This window comes from Mycothermus thermophilus (genome assembly GCF_041956435.1).
Source record: "Mycothermus thermophilus strain CBS 625.91 unplaced genomic scaffold VTJ04scaffold_5, whole genome shotgun sequence".
Classification (NCBI taxonomy): Eukaryota; Fungi; Ascomycota; class Sordariomycetes; order Sordariales; family Chaetomiaceae; genus Mycothermus; species Mycothermus thermophilus.
In genome coordinates this window covers 261207-282047 of record NW_027191431.1, presented here as the reverse complement: position 1 = coordinate 282047, position 20841 = coordinate 261207, and the positions used below count along the sequence as shown (strand labels likewise).

The 20841-nt window shown below is 59.6% G+C and overlaps 7 protein-coding genes across 7 annotated transcripts; 4 read left to right on the top strand and 3 right to left on the bottom strand.

The window, feature by feature from the left end:
* Positions 1–218: 218 nt before the first annotated feature.
* Positions 219–1244, top strand: VTJ04DRAFT_7138 (uncharacterized protein; the record flags this gene model as incomplete). The annotated part of the gene is made up of 1 exon (XM_069365432.1): positions 219–1244. The coding sequence occupies one exon, from the start codon at positions 219–221 to the stop codon at positions 1242–1244; it is 1026 nt and encodes a 341-aa protein (XP_069216467.1).
* An 85-nt stretch (positions 1245–1329) lies between these two features.
* VTJ04DRAFT_7137 (uncharacterized protein) lies at positions 1330–2367 on the bottom strand (the record flags this gene model as incomplete). The annotated part of the gene is made up of 3 exons (XM_069365431.1): positions 1330–1970; positions 2063–2232; positions 2309–2367. The coding sequence occupies 3 exons, from the start codon at positions 2365–2367 to the stop codon at positions 1330–1332; spliced, it is 870 nt and encodes a 289-aa protein (XP_069216466.1).
* A 587-nt stretch (positions 2368–2954) lies between these two features.
* VTJ04DRAFT_7136 (uncharacterized protein) lies at positions 2955–4009 on the top strand (the record flags this gene model as incomplete). The annotated part of the gene is made up of 2 exons (XM_069365430.1): positions 2955–3569; positions 3659–4009. The coding sequence occupies 2 exons, from the start codon at positions 2955–2957 to the stop codon at positions 4007–4009; spliced, it is 966 nt and encodes a 321-aa protein (XP_069216465.1).
* A 720-nt stretch (positions 4010–4729) lies between these two features.
* VTJ04DRAFT_7135 (uncharacterized protein) lies at positions 4730–9135 on the bottom strand (the record flags this gene model as incomplete). Its single annotated transcript, XM_069365429.1, has 2 exons — positions 4730–8969; positions 9020–9135. The coding sequence occupies 2 exons, from the start codon at positions 9133–9135 to the stop codon at positions 4730–4732; spliced, it is 4356 nt and encodes a 1451-aa protein (XP_069216464.1).
* Positions 9136–9747: 612 nt separating this feature from the next.
* On the top strand, positions 9748–13358 carry VTJ04DRAFT_7134 (uncharacterized protein; the record flags this gene model as incomplete). The annotated part of the gene is made up of 2 exons (XM_069365428.1): positions 9748–9993; positions 10056–13358. The coding sequence occupies 2 exons, from the start codon at positions 9748–9750 to the stop codon at positions 13356–13358; spliced, it is 3549 nt and encodes a 1182-aa protein (XP_069216463.1).
* Positions 13359–14294: 936 nt separating this feature from the next.
* VTJ04DRAFT_7133 (uncharacterized protein) lies at positions 14295–15293 on the bottom strand (the record flags this gene model as incomplete). The annotated part of the gene is made up of 3 exons (XM_069365427.1): positions 14295–14691; positions 14758–15106; positions 15185–15293. 3 exons carry the CDS (start codon positions 15291–15293, stop codon positions 14295–14297), a joined length of 855 nt encoding a protein of 284 aa, XP_069216462.1.
* Positions 15294–16697: 1404 nt separating this feature from the next.
* VTJ04DRAFT_7132 (uncharacterized protein) lies at positions 16698–20141 on the top strand (the record flags this gene model as incomplete). The annotated part of the gene is made up of 3 exons (XM_069365426.1): positions 16698–17417; positions 17469–18960; positions 19024–20141. 3 exons carry the CDS (start codon positions 16698–16700, stop codon positions 20139–20141), a joined length of 3330 nt encoding a protein of 1109 aa, XP_069216461.1.
* Between the last annotated feature and the right edge of the window lie 700 nt (positions 20142–20841).

The following is a 20841-nucleotide window of genomic DNA, read 5'->3' as shown; positions in this document are numbered from 1 at the left end:
CGGGCCGGTGCCGGGGGTCCACTTTCGGGAGACCCACTTTTTGCCGCGTCAGGGCGTCAATTGACCATCAAGGCAACTTCATCTGCGACTTCAACTCTTCAACTCCTTGACCTAATCCGGCCAACTGTCCATCTCTTCATCTTAAACACAACCACAACCCACGAAACCAAAGAAGAGAACCAAAGTAATAAAATTAATAACTATACCCGTCCACCAAAATGTCCACCATCGCGTCCCCCCGCGACCCCGGCGGCCCGTTCCCCCGCCGCGCCAACTCGTCCATCATCACGCCCACCTCGTCGACCCGACCCAGCCTGGACGTCACCCCGGCCGGCTCTCCCACTCCCTCCTCCTCCACCTCCAACAATCCAATCCAGCAACAACAATCCAAACGCTCCACCCGCGCCGCCCTTCGCGAGTACTACAACCTGCGCTCCCCGTCTTCCTCGTCCACCAGCACTCCAACCGTCGAAATCACCACCACCGACCTCTTGTCTTCCTCCACCCAACAACAACAACAACTCCCACCCCAACCGCCCCAGTCGGAGCTAGACGACCCCGCCTTCGACGCGGCCGCTTACACCGCCCGCCTCCTGCGCGAGGGTAGCCTGCCCGACCTCCTGCGCGCGTACGCCCGCGCGCTGTCCGAGGCGCGGGCGCTGGATGCGGAACGCAAGGCGTTGGTGTATGATAATTATAGCAAGCTGATTGCTGCGACAGAGACGATTCGGCGGATGATGAAGGGGGCGGGGGCCGGGGATAATACTGGTAGTGGAGTTGGGGTAGGGGATAATATAACTACTGGTGGAGGAGGTGGTGGAAGTGGTAGCGATGCGGCTGCTGCGTTGGTCGCTGGGGGAGCGCTCGACGCGGTGGTGGAGAGGATATACAACCAGGCGAAAGGGTTGAGGGAGGAGCTGAGGGCGCGGGTTGAGGAGGAGAAGAAAAAGGCAGAGCAGCAACAACAGCAACAACAACAGGCTGGGGAGGAGGATGATCCGAAAAAGGCCGAGGCGAGGCAAAGGACAAGGGAGCTGGCTCGGGAGGTGTTGCGCGTGCCGGACAGAGTCAAAAAGTTGGTGCAGGAGGGGAGGACGGAGGAGGCGAGGAAAGAGTGGGAGTTGCCGAGGAGGTTGTTGGTCAAGTGGAAGGAGATGGGGGTGGGCGGAGAGGAGGTGGGGAGGTTGATTGAGGAGGGGGATGAGGCTTTGAAGGGGGGTGAAGCGGTTCGGGAAGGGGAATGAGCTTCTTACACATCAACTGAATTGAACTGGGATTATTTCTTGTATCCCGTCTGTCTAACTGGATCCCTTTCTTTCCCAAGACCACCTACTCCTCCACCGCCCAAAACTCCAACGGATCCTGATCTTCCTCGCTCACCAACACCTCCACCTCGGGCACCGTCCCTTTTAGCTCCTCTGTCAACTTCTCCTTCAACACCTCCCTCAACCACCCCCGTTCCGAATTGCTATGGCAAACCGCCAGCACGCTCCGCCCCAGCATCTTGAGCCGCAACGCATTATGATGGCTCACCTCGCCCGTGACCACCAAATCCGCCTCCGCATCCTTCACCACATCATACCCGGACCCGGCGCAAAACGCAATCGTCTTGACGGGCCTGGGATTTTTCGGGCGCGCGACCAGCACGCCGCGCAGGCCCAGCTTCTGGGCGTAGATGGCCACCACCGTCTCGAGGTCGGTCTCGGTGCGCAGCGTCACCAGCCGGCCGTAGCCCGCGTAGGGCACGTGGTCGGGCTTGGACGCGGCGGGCTGGATGACGGAGAAGTCCTCGATGACCAAAGGGTACTGGTCCAGCAGGTTGGCCAGCCAGTCGTTGACGCCGCCGGGCGCCGCGTCGACGGCCGTGTGCGGGGAGTAGACAGCGATGTTGGCGCGGGCGAGGCGGAGGATGGTGGATTGTTGCGGGTCGGGGAGGGTGATGGATTTGAGGCCGCGGAAGATGAAGGGGTCTGGGGCTTGCAGTTAGTTTTCGTCTTTTGTTTCTCTTTATCTTTCTTGTGTTTTATCTTATTTGTTTGTATTCTTTCAAGGGGCTACTTACGGTAGGTGACAATGACCGAAACATTCTTCTGGATGGCCTCCTCGGCCACGTCGGGAGTCAGGTCGTTGGTGAGAAGGACGCGGGGAGGAACGGAGCCCGAGTCGGGCTGGATGTTGTCCTGCAGGAGGCCGACGTTGTCCCAGGTGCGGTCGGCGAGCTCTTCGGGGTATCTGGCCGAGGTTAGATAGAGTGAAGAAAAATAATAATATTTTTAGTTTATTATTTTTTTATTTTATTTCTACTTACAGCTCTCGCATGGTGTCGACGACGAGCTGGGTGAAACGGGGACGTTGAAGAGAGGCCATGGTGGACGAATACCGTCGGGCGATGCTTGCAAGGGGAGAGACGAGCCGTGGAGTTTTGAGGATGGAGGAGGCTATATTCATTGGGATGGTGAAGGTCCAGTTGGGCCGAGTTGAGGCAGGAAATCCAATGAATGCTAAATATGAAAATAAATGGAGTGAGATGCAGAGGGGTGAGGAGGGGAAGACATGACATACACAACCCTAACCCAGATGTTTAACCACCTATTTGTTAGTGGGGCCATGGGCCTGACTTCACTTCGTCCAGTTCAATGTACACCTTCCTTTTCCTTCATCTTGTCACTTTCCAACTTGGAATTTTATGTATTTCAATTCATATTTTATTCTTTTCTCTTTACTTTTTTTCTTATAATTCCCAGACCCAAATCGACTTCAAACATCTCCACCACCACTCATTCGACCTCGTCACTTTCCTCATCAACCACCCTTTCAAGCTCCTCACATTTCACAACCTAACCACTCTCTTCAACCTCACAACGCCTCTCAACAACATCTCTCACACTCAAAAGACATAACCACCCTCCCTCCTACAACCATCCTCCACCAAATCTCCTTTGAAAGAAAAAAAAATGGCAAACCCCGCACCCCTCTCCGCCATCGCCCACCAGCTCCAAACCTCCCTCTCCGCCACCACCACGCCCCTCCCCTCCATGGCATGGTTGCACTCCCTCCTGTCCACCCGGCCCCAACCCCTCCCGCCGCTGGCCAGCCTGCTCGCCACCTGCCGCGCCCGCCTGCTGGCCGCCGACCTGACTGCCAAGGACCTGCTGGACGAGCGCTGGGTCGCTTCGCATTCTTTCCCCCCGCGTTTGGCTGAAGTTCAGACTGGGAGCGGAAACGGGAACGGATCGATCCCGTCCGGAGGACGAGGCGGTACGAAAGGTGCCGGTGCCGGGCCGGTGATTCCAGGGGGAATGACGCCGGGGAGGGAGGGCAAGCTGCCGCATGACGTGGTGGTGCAGGTGCTGGATATCCAGGATATTTCCCGGCCGAGGTGGGAGCAGGTGGAGCAGCTGGAGGCTCTGGCCCGCGGAGAAGGAACAAGAGGGAGGGAAGTGATTCGGCTGCCGGTGAACTCTACCCTGGACGACGACGACGACGACGACGACGACACTACCGGCGGCGACCAACCAGGCCGAGCTGGAAATGACAACAACAACAACAACGACGACGATGATGACGAAGTCCAAATCATCCCCAACCCCAACCAACCCAACAACAACCCCCCAACCGCACCACAAACCCCACAACATCAACCACCACCAGCAAAAAGCCCTCCACCTACACCCTCACCCTCCAAGACCCTTTAGGCCAAACCCTCCGCGCGCTCACCCTGCGCCCGCACCCGCGCATCGGCCTGCCGCCGACGACACACATCGGCGAGAAACTGCTCCTCCGGGCCGGCACAATCGTCTCGCGCGGCGTCGCCATGCTCGACCCGCAGACGTGTGTCGTGCTGGGGGGGAAAGTGGACGTTTGGCAGCGCGCGTGGGAGGAGGGGCGGGTGGCGAGGTTGAGGGAGGCTGTGGGGGCTCCTCCTCCTCCGCCGGCTGAGACTGGTACTTCTGCTGGTGGTGGTGCTGCTCCTGGTTCGGGGGTTAATGGTGGTGGTAATGCGAGGTGATGGAGGAGGGTGAAGTGGTGGTGGTGGTGGTGGTGGTGGTGAGAGAGTTGGGTGAGAAGGAGATGGTTGGCATTCTAGAGAAAGTGGGAATAATAATAACTACTTTAATCAAGGGGGAATTTTGAATCAAGAGGATGAAGGTTGTGATGATGGGATAGTGAGAAGAGCTGGGTCGGTTGGTTGGTCAGAGGGTCTGGCGGTGAGAGAAGGTTGGTGAGAGAAGACGGACATTGATGGTAGGGATTGGTTTGATGATGATGACGATGAGGTAAATCCGGATTGGGATCTGGCTTGGAGAGCATGAGTTCTTCGGTGGGCGGTGATTTAGGAGAAAGGGAAGGGCTTAAAGGGGTAAAAATTAGGGAGATGTAACGGTAAACGGACCTCATATCAACTACGTCAACAAGGGCAGGAAAAAGGGACCTTCATAGACATAGCTGGGACCTTGTGAAAGACGGACGACCCACGAGTAATAGCATAGATTCGAGATACCCATTCCAATTCAACGGTAATTTACTTCTCACAAAGATAAACTCAAAAGCCCATGCACTGGAAACAGCTTTTGTGTGTATTTCCGCTCGGCTACATGCCTCAGGTATTCTGTATAGAAGACGACTCATCCCAACCCACAACAACCACCTCCGTCCATCTCCGTCCGTCTTCCTACAGAGGACTCTATCTCTTTCTCTCTTGCTCTTGCTCTGTCTCTCTCTGTATCTCTTAACAACCAACAGCCTCCACCGCCTCCCCCAACGCCCTCCACCCCTCCCCGACCCACGGCGCCACCATCACTGCCGTCTGCGCGTCCCTCGCCCTGCCCGTGCCGGCGTACGCCCGGGCCAGGTCCTCCGCCTGTAGGTCCCCGCGGGGCGGCACGCCCTTGATGGCCACTCGTAATGCCATCTCCGCCGCGTTTCTGGCACCTTCCTGCAACTCTTCACCATCCTTCTTCTGTCCAGCAGCAGAAGCAGCCAACCCAGCCCAACCATGCGGCAAATACGGATGCAACATGACGTCTACCCTGGCCTGGTTCGCCTTGGCCTCTTCCACATCATCAGTAGTAATACTAGTAGCAGTAGCAGCCGGGCTCTTCCCAAACGCCGCCATCGCCCTCAACACCTCGCCGACCAACCTCCTCTCCTCCGCCGTCAACCCGACATCGCTCGCCCTTATGTTCTGCAACTCCGCCGCGACCGCTTCGAGGGACTCATCATCCCCGTCCAGCAGCGCAATCACCCCCAACAACAGCACCGCGCCCACATGCTGCGGCGTCTTCTCCACCACGTCGAACAGCACCTCGCGGGCGCGCTCGCGCGCGTCCTCGCGGCCCGTCGCCCAGAGCACCTGCGCCAGGACGCACGCCACGTCCGGGCTCGCCACGCCGTCCGTGTTGGTCGAGTCGGCCATGGCGAGGTCGAAGCACTCGGCCGCCTCGGCGATGTTGCGCAGGAAGTATTTCGCCAGGCCCATCGTCACGTGCGCCGACAGACGCACGCGGCGGCGCTCTTCGGCCGTGAACTCGTTACCGCTACTACCGTCCTCGTCCGTGGCGCTGAGCTGCAGCGCCAGGTCGGCCGACTCGACGGCGTCGTCGTACCGTCCCAAGGCAAGCTGGGCGCGCGCGAGGTCCGCTTTGGCGAGGGCAAAGCGTTTCAGAGATTCCGGCGACTCGGTGGCCTCGTAATCCGCCTCGACGGCCTCGCAGACAGATTCGAGCGTCGCTGCTGCACGGGCATGTTCGTGGTTGCGTTCCTGGAACAAGGCGGCGAGGTGGGCGTAGGCGAGGTCGGACGGGTCGAGGCGCTGGAGCTGCGCCAGGGCGAAGATGGGCTGGATCAGCGCCGTGACCGGCAGGTCGCCGGGCGCCGACGCGACGTGGTCGAACATGGACACGGCATATCTCTGCCTTGTGGCCAGCGACGAGCTTTCTGCGATGTCGACGGCATGCGTAAACAGGCTGCGCGCCTCCTTGACGTCGCCCAACTGCAGCGCAACCAACCCCTGGCCGAGCCAGGCGTGCGCGTAGTCCGGGTCGGCCGACTGGGCCTTGGTGAACGCCTCGTTGGCGAACCGCACGTCGCCCTGCAGGAGCGCCAGCGTGCCCAGGTTCGTCCAGACGTGCGCGCCCGCCTCGTCGATGTGCAGGCTGCGCACAAACGAGTGCTGCGCCACGGCCGGGTTGACGCCGCTCGTCACGACGCCGAGCGCGTTCCAGAACTCGGCGTTGCCCGCCTCCAACTCGATGGCGCGCTTGAAGCACGCGATGGCCGCCTTGAGATACTTGGTCGCCTTCCGGCGGGCCCGGGCCGGCAGGCACGCGTGTGCGCGGTGCTCGGCCCACCCGAGGTTGTAGTGCGCGATGGCCTGGGCGTGCACATCGTTGGCCGACGCGTCGATGGCGCGCTTATGCGCCAGGATGGTTGCGTGGAGGATGGCCGCTAGGTCGCCGGGGAGTTTTCCGTCGTCGGGCGCTGCCACGCCGTTGGCGGCTGTGCTGTCGTCGTCGGACGTCAGCGTGGCGACGCCGAGCATCTCCCGGACCAGCTCCGACGGGAAGTTGGACAAGCGGCCGCGGACGCTTGAGAACAGCGAGCAGGCGTCGGCCACGGCCTTCCAGTAGTTGAACGTGTTGCGGATCGCCTCAGGGGCTTTCTCGGCCGCGAACTGCAGCGTCTCGGTCGCCAGATCCACCGCCTTGCCAAACAGACCCTTATCCACGCTGTCGAGGGCGCTATCCACCGTCGCCTGCATCAAGGCCACGGCCACGCCGGCCTCGTCGGGTCGATCGGCCATGACGGTCCGGTAGAGCTCGATGGCGCCGTCGAAATCGCCCAGCTCGCGCTTAACGTCGGCCAGGATGAACTTGGAGAACCACGTCTCTCCGGCGAACGGCGCATTCTTGCCCGCGTCCTGCTCCAGCTTCTGCGCCTGGAGGATGGCCTTGGTGGCGGCGATGTAGCGGCCGGATCCGTGGTAGCTTTCGCCCAGGCCGACCCACGAGTGGTAGTCGTCGGGCGAGATGCGGAGGGCCGCCTGGAACGAGACTATCGCTTTGGCGTAGTTTTGCTTGTTGAGCTCGGCCACGCCCAGGGCCGCGAACGGCCAGCTGATGCCCTTGCGTTTGGAGCCCGGCGGCGGCTTTACCTTGCCAGAGTCCACCACACGCTGGGCAACCAGCTCGACGCGGTCCCAGTCGCCGTCGTCGGCAAAGGACCTAGCAAGCCGTTCGGCGGATTCGACTTCGGACGTCGACAACTCGACCGCCTTTTGGAAGCAGCGGCGTGCGCGCTTCTTGTCTTTGGCGTAGTCAGCGTAAAACTTGCCCAGGGCCGTGTAGGCGGGCGCGTAGTTAAGGTTGTTCTGGAGCGCCTCGAGGAAGAAGGCGTAGGCGCCGTTGCGGTTCTTGCGGGCCGATCGGGACGTGTCTATGTTCCAGATACAGTAGCCGATGCGGTACAGGGTCTGGGCGTAAAGGTCCTTTTGGGACTGACTCTTTTTCGCCTGCTCCTTCAGGGCCGGGAGGCAGGCCTCGAGCTCGCCGCGGGCCGTCTGGAAGTCGCCATTGAGCGCCTTGACCCAGGCGGCCTCGGTCCGGACGCGGAGGTTGTCCGGGTCGCGCTTCGACGCGCGCTCCAAGAAAGAGATGGCCTCGGCGTACTCCTCCTCCTCCTCGTAGATGAGACCCACGCCGATCATGGCGCCCGTGGAAGATGGGTCGTGTTCCAAGACCCGGTCAAACAGGCCTTTGGCTTCTTGATGATGGCGGGGCGATTGGTAGAAGACGAGAGCGGTACCAAGGTACAGGGCGAAGGCGTCGCCCGTGTTGCGGAACGAGAGGCCCGTCCTCGCACGCTCCGCCTTGAGGTGGTCGAGGGCCTTGCGCATCAACTCGACATTGCTCTCGTGTTCCTCAACGTGCTGGTAGTACTCTCCAGCCAGGCGCAGGGCGAACAGGGAATCGGCTCCCGAAACGCCCTCCATGATCATGACAAGCCGATCATCTTCAGTCAGCGGCACGTACGCGGTCGGGACGCCTCCTCCTTCGTCGTCCTCGCTCTCGTCGTCGCTGTCACCGTCCGCTGGTTGCTGCGTCTGTTGTTGCAATGCCTCCTCCTTGGGGAACGGAGAGACGTCGCTGGATAGAAAGGCCATGATGACGCGGCTGAGGTCGCTATCCGGGAAGAAGCTGCAGTATTGACGGAGCACGGTCACGTCCCAGGAAGCGATGTCTTTGTGGTCTTGCCAGTTGATGGCGATCTCCCAGGCGGGCTTGAACGGGTGGCGGATGATGACCATGTCGTTGGCGAGCTTGCGGACCGTGGCTGCATCCTGTTTCTTTTGCTCGCCGGGCGGCCAAGCGGACAGACGCTCGTTGTAGTACAGCAGGAGCTTTTCCTCATAAGTGCGGCGGACGTCATCGTCGGTGGCCCAGTCGATGACGCGCGAGTACAGGTCGGCCAGGCGGCTCTGACCGTAGACTTCGCGCTTCACCTCGAGGGTGACCTCGCTTAGGCGGGCGCCGAGACGGGTGCGGCGCTCACCGATGAGGGTGTTGATGCGCTTCTTCTCCTCGGCCTCAGTGATCTGGGCCTGTCGTTCGTACGTCTTGGCAGGGTGTGGTACGTGACCTTCCAGGGCGTCGTAGACGGGACTGCCGGGCAGAATAAGGTCGAGAGCGGCGACATGTTCGCGGTCGCCCTGGGCCTTGGCGTGATTGATGAACCTGTCAATGACGTCGTGGCACTTGTTCAAGTCGTTGGCGTCGCGGTAGAGCTCAGCCAGCCTCACGGCAGCATCCTGATACTGCTTCAGCTTCTTGGAGCCTTGACGCTGATAGAGCTTGATCAAGCCCTGCCACGCCTGTTGGTCTGCATGTTTGAGACGAGTTGCCGCCAGATATGCCGTCTCTGCCTCATCAACTCGGTTCTTTTTGTCGAGGGCAAAGGCCAGGAAGATGTGTCTATGAGAGTCAGTGAGGGGTCGGGGTTTTGTGGACAAAAGAGAACTCACGCCTGGTAGTTCTTCGGCTCTCTTTGGAGCAGGTCCTCGACTGTTTGGATGGCCTGGTCCCATTTCTGCTGTTTGATCAGGTCATTCACAGACCTGAGGATAGCTTTGGTGCTCATGGTCGGCCGAGGGCGAAGTGTCAAGACGGTGAGGGAGACAGGGGATGGTGTCAGATATCTAGATGCCCGGATGTAAATCCAGAGGCAAATTCCCAATATCGGCCACGACCAAAGACTGACAACGAACGAAGGGTGGTCAGGCCGAAGTAGTGTGAAATGAAAAAGGAAAAATGAAGTCAACCGCCCAAAGTCATTTACAAAGACATGGGCCTGAACGCTCAGCAGTTTTGTGCCGGCAACGAAAAACCACAGGGTATCTCTTCCCTGTTTTATACCTTAGCCGGGAAGGTCAAGATGTGTGTCGTGTGTTATGGTGTTTGTTGGTGGATTGACGTGAGGCTCCCACTTTGAGTGAGATGCCGTTGGATGGAGGGGCACAGTACCCATGCTCATGCGGGGTGATGCTGACACTGTGTGGCTGTTATTCGGGTTGGGGTTGACAGAGGCTCTCTTCCATCGCCAAGCCCATGCTGCCAGGGACCCCTGTCGAATCTCCAGAGGACCCAGAAAAAAGTTCAGAAAACTTCCAGTTCCTCAGTCCCGTCAGTGCAAGTTGCAAGCCGCAAACACCAACATCTTCCCGGTCTTCGCCCGACACGACAACTCCCAACCATGGACTCAAACCCGGCAAAGCGCAGAAAACTCGACCATGGCGCTGACGATGCCGAGCTGGCCCTGGCCGCCGCCGCTGCTGCTTCTGCCGGCTTGACCTCGAGATCGGCCACCTTCGTCCTCGAGACCGAAGAACTGCTCGATTCGGTCTGCCCCGACTACGAGTCTGCTTTCTCTGGCGCCGACGAGCTGTTACACCGCATCAAGGGTCTCATTGAAGGCATTGAGGCCCACGACCAGCTTCAGGTCCGTCTTCCCAACCACTCTCGTCTCGTCCATCCCATCCCGCACCCGCTAACACGTCCCAGATCGCCGACGCTGCTGCCAGGCTCGAAAAGAAACACAAGATTAAGGTCCCCTTCCCAGACCCGAGGCCCAATGAGTCTTCCAATTACAAGGTCGCCTTTGCGCCCCCCTCTCGCTTCAATGTCGTCGGCAGCTACGTCTTCAAGACCATGGTCAAGACCCAAAAGAACCCGGCCATCGACATGGTCCTCGTCATCCCGGAGTCCATCCTGCAGGAGAAGGACTACTTGGACATGCGCTACTTTTACAAGCGCGCCTACTACCTGGCCGTCGTCGCAGCCTCCCTGCGCAAGGATCTCGCCAACCAAGGTCAACTCTCGTACGAGTACCTCCACGGAAACCCCCTCTGCCCTGTCCTGGTCTTCCAGCCGAATCGCCCTGCTGCCGAGTCCGAGTCTCAATCGAACAAGACGCAAGACTTTAGGATACGCATCCTCCCCAGCGCCCCCGAAGGCTTCTTTCCCGCCGCGAAGCTCCATCTCGGCGCCTCTCTGCTCCGCAAGGTGCGCGAGGGTGATTCCGAGTCCGAGCCCACGCCCTTCTACAACTCGACGCTCACTGCAGAGGCTACCTACTTCCCCTACCTCAAGGTTCTGCGCCAAGCAGAAAAGAAGTCCAAGGCTTTCAGGAAAGCTTGCGTTCTGGGTCGCATTTGGCTGCAGCAAAGAGGCTTCGGGAGCGATGTTGCGCACGGCGGGTTTGGCCAGTTTGAGTGGGCTCTCGTCTTGGCCCTGCTTCTCCAGGGCGGCGGCGAGAAGAAGGGCCAGGCAGCCTTGTCGGCGTCTCTCAGCAGTACCCAGCTCTTCAAGGCCATGATCCAGTTCCTGTCCGTGACAAATTTCTCCGAGAAGGCCTACGTCTTCGGTTCAACCAAGGTCGATCTCGACTCGCACCTCGAATCCGGGCCTGTCCTTTATGACGCCGCGCGGCAATTGAATATTGCCTTCAAGATGGGGTCTTGGTCGGCAGCTTTGCTCCATCAACACGCGAAATGGACCCGGGCCCTCCTCGCCGAGAACACCGACGATCAATTCACCCCGACCTTCATCCTCAAAGCCGACGTTCCTGTCCACAGCTTCGACTTCATCGCTCATTTGGATCCCCAAAAGGTGCCGGAGCAAGCAGGCTTGGACTCGCGAGGCCCGACATGGCGTCTCGGCAGCAAGCTGTACCGGGTTCTGAAGAGGGCACTTGCCGACAAGGAGATGGGTGAACGCGCTCGCGTCATCCACGTCAGGACCCCGGGCTACACGTCATGGGCTCTCACGGAGAGCTCCAAGCCGGAGACAGCCCCGCTGGAGATTGGCGTTCTTTTCGACCCCCTGAGGATGGCTCGGACCGTCGATCGGGGTCCCGTGGCAGGTCCCAGCGCCGAGCAGCAGCAAGAATGCGCTAAGTTCCGGAAGTTTTGGGGCGAGAAGGCGGAGCTTCGGCGTTTCGAAGGCGACGAGGCCCGCGAAACCCTCGTCTGGTCCTCCACCACCCCGTTCGACCTCTGCGAGGAGATTGTGCGTTACATTCTGGGGCGACACCTCAAGGTCGGCAAGCAGTTGACTGTCTACGGCGGCCGTCTTCCTTCCTTGCTGTCTTTGAAGCCTGCCGACACGGCCGTTTTCAACGTGGCTAGGAAAGCCTTCGGCGTGTTCGAGCGCGACATCCGCGACCTGGATGACCTTCCTCTCCGTGTGCGTCAGGTCGCCCCCGTTTGTCCAGAGCTCCGGCACGCGTCGGTTGGATTGCCCGTGTTGGACCCCTCCAAGTCGTGGCGCCGTCCGCTCGAGTGCGTCATCTCGTTCGAGGCATCCGGAAAGTGGCCCGAGAGCATCATTGCCATCCAACGCACCAAGATTGCCTTCCTCATCATGATCGGCAGTCTGTTGGAGAAGAACAAGCCGGGTGAAGTCAGGACGCACGTCGGGCTGGAGGATTCGGCCTACGACGACGAGAACCTCGCCTTTTTGGACGTCATTTACGAAAACGGCCCTGCCTTCCGCCTGCGCATCCACAGCGACCTCGAGGAATCTCTGCTTCTCCGCCAGTCCAAGAACAAGATGACCGAGCAATGGAAGCGCCAGCGCGCCGCAACCCTGCTGGCCACTTTCAAACGCCTGTATGTCAACCTCCCGCTCCACAACCAGTACATGACGACCTGCGCCACGCGCTTCCCGGCGCTCTCCCCCACCACCCGCCTCGTCAAGCACTGGTTCAACGCCCACAAGCTATCGTGCCACTTCACCGACGAGTTCCTTGAGCTCGCGACCCTGCGCGTCTTTTTGTCGCCACACCCATGGGAACCGCCCACCAGCGCCGCGACGGGCTTCCTCCGCGTCCTCGCCTTCCTCGCGCACTGGGACTGGCGCTCGGAGCCCCTGATCCTCGACACCAGCGGCGAGATGACCACCGCCGAGCGCGCGCAGATCGCCACCCGCCTCGACGCCTGGCGCAAGATCGATACGCACATGAACCACACGGTCCTGTTCGTCGCCACGGCGCAGGAGCAGAGCGGCGTGGCGTGGACCAGCCTGGACGGGCACCCCAAGCCGCCGAAAGTTGCCGCCGCGAGAATGACCTCGCTCGCCAAGACGGCGTCGAAGCTGATCAAAGAACAGGGCGTCAAGCTCGACGTCCGGACCTTGTTCGTCCCGTCGCTGAAGGAATACGATGTCCTGATCCACCTCAACAAGAAGGTCGTCAAATCCACGCTCACCACCTACCCCGACGACGACCCCACCAACCCGGGCAACAACGATGTCGATGGAACCTCAGTAGCGAAATTCAAAAACCTCGCCCCGCACGCCGGCCAGGACCCGCTGCCGCTCGCCCAACACCCCGTCGACGCCCTCTTCAAGCGGCTGGAAGCGACCTACTCCAACGGCGGGGGGCCGTTGCTCTTCTTCCGCAGCTCCCCCGCGTCTTCATCAGATAGTCATGATGGGGTGATTGGAGCGGTGTGGAACCCACGCATGCTCGCCCGTCCGTTCCGCGTGAGCCTGCCGACGGCGTACAAACCCGCGAGCGCGGCCTCCATCGCTGCGGCGAACGCGGCTAAGGCGACGGCTGCGAAGGCGAAGAAGGATGCGGCAGCGGCGGGGGTGGCCGGGATGAATGGGTTGAAGCGTAAGGCTCCGGCAGGGGATGAGGAGAGAGATGGGGAGAGTGGGAGCGATGATGATGAAGAGATGGAGGAGGTGGAGGAGGGTGAGGAGACGATGGTGGAGGTTGATCGGGATGCGATCCTGGCGGAGATTGCGAGGATTGGTGGGGAGGTGGTGGAGAGGATTGAGGTGAGGGGTTCTTCCTCATAGGGTCACAGTTGGATCATTAGCATATCATGAAGGCGAGGAAAGGGAAGCTTGGAGGGGGAGAGTAAATGTTGGGAGAGTGGATTGGTGTGTGTGTTTATTGATTGGGTCATGATCTGTTTATACTCCATACATCTTGGGGAAATCTTGGGGTATATATACCTATAACAACCATCAGGTACGCAGTAATTCGCGGTCTAGCTCATCTCGCAGTTGTATACATACTATGGAGTCCACATACCATCGACGGACAAACAGACAAACTCATGCCATCCATCGGTACAGGCCGTGCATGTTATGCCAGGACAGGACAGAACGGAACAGGACAGACAGGACAAGAATCGTTGTGTGGCGTAGATGAGAGGAATGTAGATTAACATCACCTCTGCCTACCTCCCTCCCCAACCTAGAGATGTACCACATAGATACCTCTCGTACCTCTATCAGGTAGGGGGTTACTACCTGGGGATGTGAAGTGTCCATGAGACGACCACCAGCACTCAGCTGACATACACACATATACACACATAATACACCATGGAAACATCACGAGTCAGAATACCCTACGGATAAGTAGGTAGGGATCCTTCATTTCCCTCACTCATTTCCCATTTCATAACTCATCATCACTCCGTCTTACCAGCCAGCCAAGCAAGCAACCAACCAACCTTCTATCCTACTCGTTTACTCATCTACCCATACGCCCCGGACCGGAATCCTTGTCTAAAAAGAGCCATCATCTCTCGTTCATTCATCCCATCAAATCCGGTATTGTCATAATCAGCATAATCCCAAGCTATGCCATGCACGCATGCCGTGACGGACTGCCCCCCCGTATACCAAAAGACAAGCAGACAGACAGACGGATGTCGCGTGACCCCTCCCCTTCCCCTACCCAACACCAACATTAACAACAACAAAACCTCTCTCGCGACTAGCTTAGTGGACCATAGCCTCCGACTGCTGCTGTTGCTGCTGCTGGGGCGTGACCCCACCCGGCGCCGCAGCACCAGCGGCAGCCGCACCAGCAGCCGCACCAGCAGTCTCGGGCTCGTCCACCTCCATGCCGTCGCCCATCTCCTCGTCGGCGGCCTCCTCCTCCTCGAGCAGCTCCTCCTCGCTCTCGCCCTCGATATCGACGCTGCCCTCGTCCGAGAGGTCCTCCTCGTCCGGACCGCCCTCGACGCCCTCCATGTGCGAGTCCTCGCCGGCCTCTTCTTCGTCTTCCTCCTCCTCCTCGGCCAGCTCCTCGGCGCCGTACTCCTCCTCGTCGGCGACGAGGTCGGCCTCGGGCTGTTCGGGAGGGAATTCGGGCGGGGCGGAGGCTTCCGAGTCCCTTTGTAACGAACAGGTGTTAGTGGGAGGTTGTTGGGAATGGGGATGGGGGGAAAACAAAACGTACCACTTGATAGCGAACCTCGTCACGCGCGGCTTGTTCGCCAAAACATTTCTACGAATCTTTTCGACGATGGGCTTGGCGGGGGGATCGTTCTGCAGCTCCTCCGTCTCGTACTCGTTGTTGACGTAGTAGCCGACGCGCACAAACTCGCGGCCGTCGTAGGCGCACGTCAGCAAGATGACGGTCACGCCGAGCAGCTCGTCGCTCGGGATGCGGCTCGTGTCGGGCGGGTCGGCCTCGAACACAAACTTGTTCACGCCCACGGGGATCGGGCCGACCAGCAGCGAGTCGAGCAGCTGGTCGTACTGGTCCGACTGGGCGGAGCCGACGTAGGTGAGCTTCCACTCGAGGTCTGGAGGGACGGACAAGACGCGTTAGTGGGTGGGTAAAGTAAATAAATGGTAAAGCGGGGAGGGGAGGAGGGACGAACCCTTCTGCAGAGGCTCGAGACACTCAAAGGTGATCTCGAACTCGTACTTGTCGGTGAACTTGGCGGGGTTGTTGAGGACGTTGACCCCGAGGAGGGAGACGACAGACATGGTGGGCGGCGGTGTGGTTGTTTTGTCGACGCGGTGTTGGTAGGTTGGTTGTTGTTGGGAGTATTTGTTTTGGTGTTGCGCGCGAGTTGGCGAGACCTCAGGTCGATCGAGCCTGAAGCGATGCTTGGAGAGGGTAAAGATGGTGTTTACAGTATATGACTGAAAACACTCAATGGATGATGGATGGGATGCGGTGAGAGGAAAGATGAAGAGGAAGGGAAGGTAAGGGAGAAGGAGAAAAGAGTGAGAATGAAAGGGTGGGTGGGAATGGCGGCTGCCCTGGGCGACGTGGAGACAAAACAGGACTTTTGAAGAGTCGGGTCGGAGGTGGTCTGGCCCTTGGGCTTTGGGGACTGTTAGCCAACCTTAGTCGCCGGGGGAAACGGGAAACGAGGCGGGCCTGGCCAACACAACAATTCTTTGCAAGGTGTTTTTTTGTTTTGTCGGTGGAGGGGTCGTTGCAATGCTTTGGCTCTGGTTGTCGGGTTCCTGTCCGTTGTCGGGTTCAGGTCGCGGTGAAGCCCATGGAGAAAGTGGAGCAGGGGGGGTCAAGTCAAGTCAAGTCAAGTCCCAAGTCGCGTAAATTGGCTGCAGCCAGAACGCGTCCACGTCGCCCAATTCCTTCCTTCCCTCCCCCGCCACGACACGCTCCGCGAGGGGAAGTGTGGAAGTGTGGAAGTGTGGCTGGGATTGAACCCCGCCACATATCGTCAACTGCATTCGCCACAACTGTCGCTGGACAAAGCCAGAAGGCGGAGAACTGTGGCAGAAATGGACGGGAACCCCAAGCGCCCGGTGCCAAGACGGGAGGCTTATCTAATCCGACTGGATCCACCCTGGTCGCCGCGCTCTTCAGCCAACTTCTCGCGCCAGAAGCTGGAAGCTCTGCAACAAGCTCCGTCTTGCGCCAGACTTGACCTCACCTCTGCTTCTTTGACACAAATCTGGGCGGCCACCTCAACCCCAAATCCCACTGCGCGCCTTGAATAGGCCACCCATGAGGTCCATGCTCTAGACAATAGCATCTTCTCCAATCTCCCAGTCGTCAATTGGAAGCATTTGCTGATTGGTGCTGATTTCCTCTTCTATTGTGCCTGTGTGCGACTCTCCAATCTTCCACCTTCTTCTCAGCATGCTGTCCGACCACTTTTGATCTGGACACCCTTCTTCTTCTCAACTGCAACTAGTTTTTTTTTTTTCCTTTTTCAACAACCACCGTCCCCGTTTCGATCCAACCGTCGCAAAACGTAATCGCGACCATCGCCATCGCCCGCCGATAGCTTCAGCCTTCACTGAACCAAGCCCCAGTCCGCGATCGATATCCTCCCCCGAATTCGATTCTCAACACCCGACCCTCAATCCCTCTAACCCTCGACTGCGATCGCTTCTCCAAGCACATCTCCAATGGCCGACTACGACCCTGCTCGCCCCGGCGGCGCATGGGAGGAATCTGGGAGCTATGAGGAGACAGATGGCAACAATCAAGAAAACATCCAAGAGCATAGCACCCATCAAGATCAAGAAGAGTATTCCGTTGATCGCCCCCAACATGTCCCCGGTGACGCCCCTTCTGCCCATGGCGATGACGACGATACTGCCGAATACGACCCGGCGTCCGTCATCACCTCTGCTCCCGTCGCTCCAGTTGTGCCCCAGCAGGCCACCGAGCAGATTCCCGTTAGGCCTTCGCCCCAGCCAGCTCCAAAGAAGAAGCCGCGCGCCGTCGGAGGCTTCCTAGTGGCAGACTCCGACGATGAAGACGACGCGCCTGCTCCTCCTCAATCCACTGGCCCGGCCCAGGGTGCTGCTGTCTCCCAGTCCTCTGTTCCTTCTGTTCCTCAACAACCCTCTCCCGCCAGCACCGTCTCCAAGCAGGCAACAGTTGGCCCGTCCAGTGCAGATCATGCCTCCGAGGTGAATGCCGCAGCTTCCGCGCCGGCACCCACTGCTGTCCCGGCCCAGCCTTCGGTCGATAGGATCGCCCAACTGGAAGGGAGAGTGCAGGATGACCCGCGCGGCGCTGTTGATGCCTGGCTTGCGCTGATCGCCGAACACCGGGCAAGGAATGATATCGAAGAGTCGCGCAAGGTGTACGAGCGCGTTCTCGCCATCTTCCCTCAAGCGGTATGTCTCTGTAGTTCCATACTTTGCCGAAACCTCTGTTGACAGTCATAGGCGGATATCTGGATCGACTACCTCAACATGGAGCTCGAGATGAACAACTTCCCCGAGGCGGAGCTCATATTTAACAAATCCCTGATGTCGACGCCCAACGTGAACCTGTGGACCAAGTACCTCGACTACATCCGTCGGAGGAACGACTTGGCCGACACCACCGGCAACGCCCGCCAGACGGTGGCCCGCGCTTACGAGTTTGTCATCGACAACATTGGCCTCGACAAGGACTCGGGAAAGATCTGGGCCGAGTACATCCAGTTCATCAAGTTCGGACCTGGCACCGTCGGCGGTAGCCAGTGGCAGGACCAGCAGAAGATGGACCAGCTGCGCAAGGCGTACCAGCGGGCCGTCTGCGTCCCCATCGCCAATGTCAACACTCTGTGGAAGGAGTACGACCAGTTCGAGATGGGCCTTAACAAGCTCACCGGCCGCAAGTACCTGGCCGAGAAATCGCCTTCGTACATGTCAGCCAAGAGCGCCAACACGGCCCTCGAAAACATCACCCGTGGCCTGCAGCGCACCACCCTGCCGCGTCTACCGCCGGCGCCAGGATTCGACGGCGACCAGGAATACATGGAGCAGGTCGAGATCTGGAAGAAGTGGATCGCTTGGGAGAAGTCGGATCCCCTGGACCTCAAGGACGACAAGGACCAGCCCGGCCTTTATCACAAGCGCATCCTCTACGTCTACAACCAGGCGCTCATGGCCTTGCGCTTCTGGCCCGAGATGTGGGTTGATGCCGCTCAGTGGTGCTTCGACAACAACATCACCGAGAAGGACGGCAGCCCGGCCGGTCTGGGATTTCTGACGCGCGGCATCGAGGCGAACCCGGAGAGCGTCCTGCTCGCGCTCAAGCACGCCGACTACATCGAGTCGACGTACCCGGCCGAGGAAAACGACCAGGCCAAGATTGCCCGCGGCAAGGCCGTGCGCGCCCCGTACGACAAGGTCCTGGACACCCTGTACGGGCTGATCAAGAAGCTCAAGGACCGCGAGGCGGCGCAGGTGGCTCGGATCGAGGAGGCGTTCAAGGCGGCCGAGAGCGCAGGCAAGTCGCCAAAGTCGGAGGAGAACGACGACGAGGACGACGAGGACGCGGGCGCCGCCGAGGACAAGGACAAGGAGGTCAAGGAGAGCAAGTTGCAGGAGCAGCTGCGCGCCATCAGGCAAGGCTATGCGGCGCAGACGCAGCTTCTGTCGCGGACTATTTCGTTTGTGTGGATCGCGCTGATCCGCGCCATGCGCCGCATCCAGGGCAAGGGCAAGCCGAACACTGAGTTGGGAGGCATGCGCCAGGCTTTCCAGGATGCTCGGCACCGTGGGCGCTTGACGAGCGACGTCTATGCGGCCGTTGCGCAGCTGGAGTGGACAATTTATAAGGATCCTGCTGGCGGCAAGATTTTTGATCGTGGTGCGAAGCTGTTCCCGGAGGATGAGAATTTTGCCCTGGAGAACATCAAGTATTTGCATTCGCGCGATGATGTTACGAGTGAGTTTTTCCCTTGTCTTGTTTATCTTCTTCTGGACGTTTGCTAACCCTCTCCTCCCCCAGATGCCCGCGTCCTCTTCGAAACGGTGGTCAACCGCCTGACCCAAAAACCCGAAACCGTCCACAAGGCCAAGCCGCTGTACGCCTACTTCCACAAGTACGAGTCTCAATTTGGCGAGCTTGCCCAAATCAAGAAGCTCGAGAAGCGCATGGCCGAGCTGTTCCCCGACGACCCCAAGCTCGCCACCTTCACGGCCCGCTACTCGACCGACAAATTCGACCCCATCGCCGCGCGCATCATCGTGTCTCCAGCAGCCCAGCTCAAGCCCAAACAGCTCGTCATCCCCTCCATCGAGCAGCCCACGGCCACCTCGGCCCGCGACTCCCCGCGCCCGCCCGCCTACCGCGCCAGCCCCGCCCCGCAGCAAACCTCCCTCCCGACGCAGTCCACCAACTCCCCGAAACGCCCCCTGCCCGCGGACGACCTGGAAGACAACCCCCCGCGCAAGATCCAGCGCGGGAACGAGTTCTCCGAGTTCCAGCGCGGCGCGTCCCCGCTCAAGGGCGCGGCCGGCCGGCGGCTGGACCAGCAGCGCCGGATGCAAGGCCAAGCGACCGGCTCGGCGGGGTATGCGGCCGCGCCGGCACCGATTGCGAGGGATATTACCTTCCTTCTCAGCCAGATCCCGCGCGCCGAGGCGTACGATTACTGGCGGTTTGATCCGGGGAAGATGGTCTCGCTCCTGCGCGGGGTGGAGGTGCCGGAGTATAGCGCGTGGAAGGCAAGTCCGGCGGGGCAGCAGTATTATCAGAACCAGAACCAGCCGCATGGTGGTGGTGGTGGTGGTGGGTATAGGGATTCGCCTGCTCCCGGTGGTGGGTCAGGAAGGCCGATGAGTCCATATGTTGGTGGGCCAGCAGGGGATGGTAGGAGGACGGGAGGAGGGTATCGCCCACCGCCGCCAGCTGGGTCGGGAGTTGGGTATGAGCCTACCCCGCCGCCGGCAGCAGCGGGATTCCCGGCCCCAGCGCAGACGGGGTATATACCCGCCCCTGGCCCGGTGCCGTTGCCGCATGGACACGAAGGGAGTGCGCCGGCGTGGGGTGGTGGCGGGTATGCGCCGCAGCCGCCGCCGCCATCGGGTGGGGGGTACGGACGGTATGCGCCGCCGGGGTATTGATGGAGCTTCTCCCCGGGCCGTGGGAGATGGAGGGGAAGGAAGTAGTTCGGTGGTGGGAGGCGAGGGAAGTGGAGGGAAGTGAGGTAGGGTGGTTATGATCATGATATGATGGTGATGAGGAAAATGGTGGTGATGAGGAGGAGGAGGATGGGGTGGTGTATATGTGGGTTGTATTGTATAAGGAGGTCTCTTTTCCTCCGGGCCTTACCTACCTGACGGGCCTTGGGATGGTGGTATGCTGTTCTGCCGGTTGTCACCTGGTCCCCCGTCGGCCAAATGCCTCTGCGATGTCGGGGAGCAAGGAAGGATAAGATAGCTGGTTAGGTTTGACAGATACCTAGCTAGGTGTCTGGGTGAAGAAGGGATGTAATGAATGTATGTATTTATGTATGTATGTTTGAGTAACTACCTGGCTTTACCTACATGTGTGGATGGATGAGTGAGGGAGTGAGAGAGTGTGTGAGGGAGTGATGTGTCTTGATGCCGTGATGTTGTGACGCCGTGGCGTGCTGGATGTTGTTGTCGTTTGTTGTTGTGGCTGTGTGCCGTGATACTTTGTGATAATGACGTGGTGGTGTGCTGCGGTGATGTGTTAGGATTGAGGATTGATAAGAAAGGTTTTGATGATGACGATTGTGAGTTGTATGATGCGCCTGATGTTGATCCGATGTTGATGTTGTTGATGGCGATGAGAATTAGG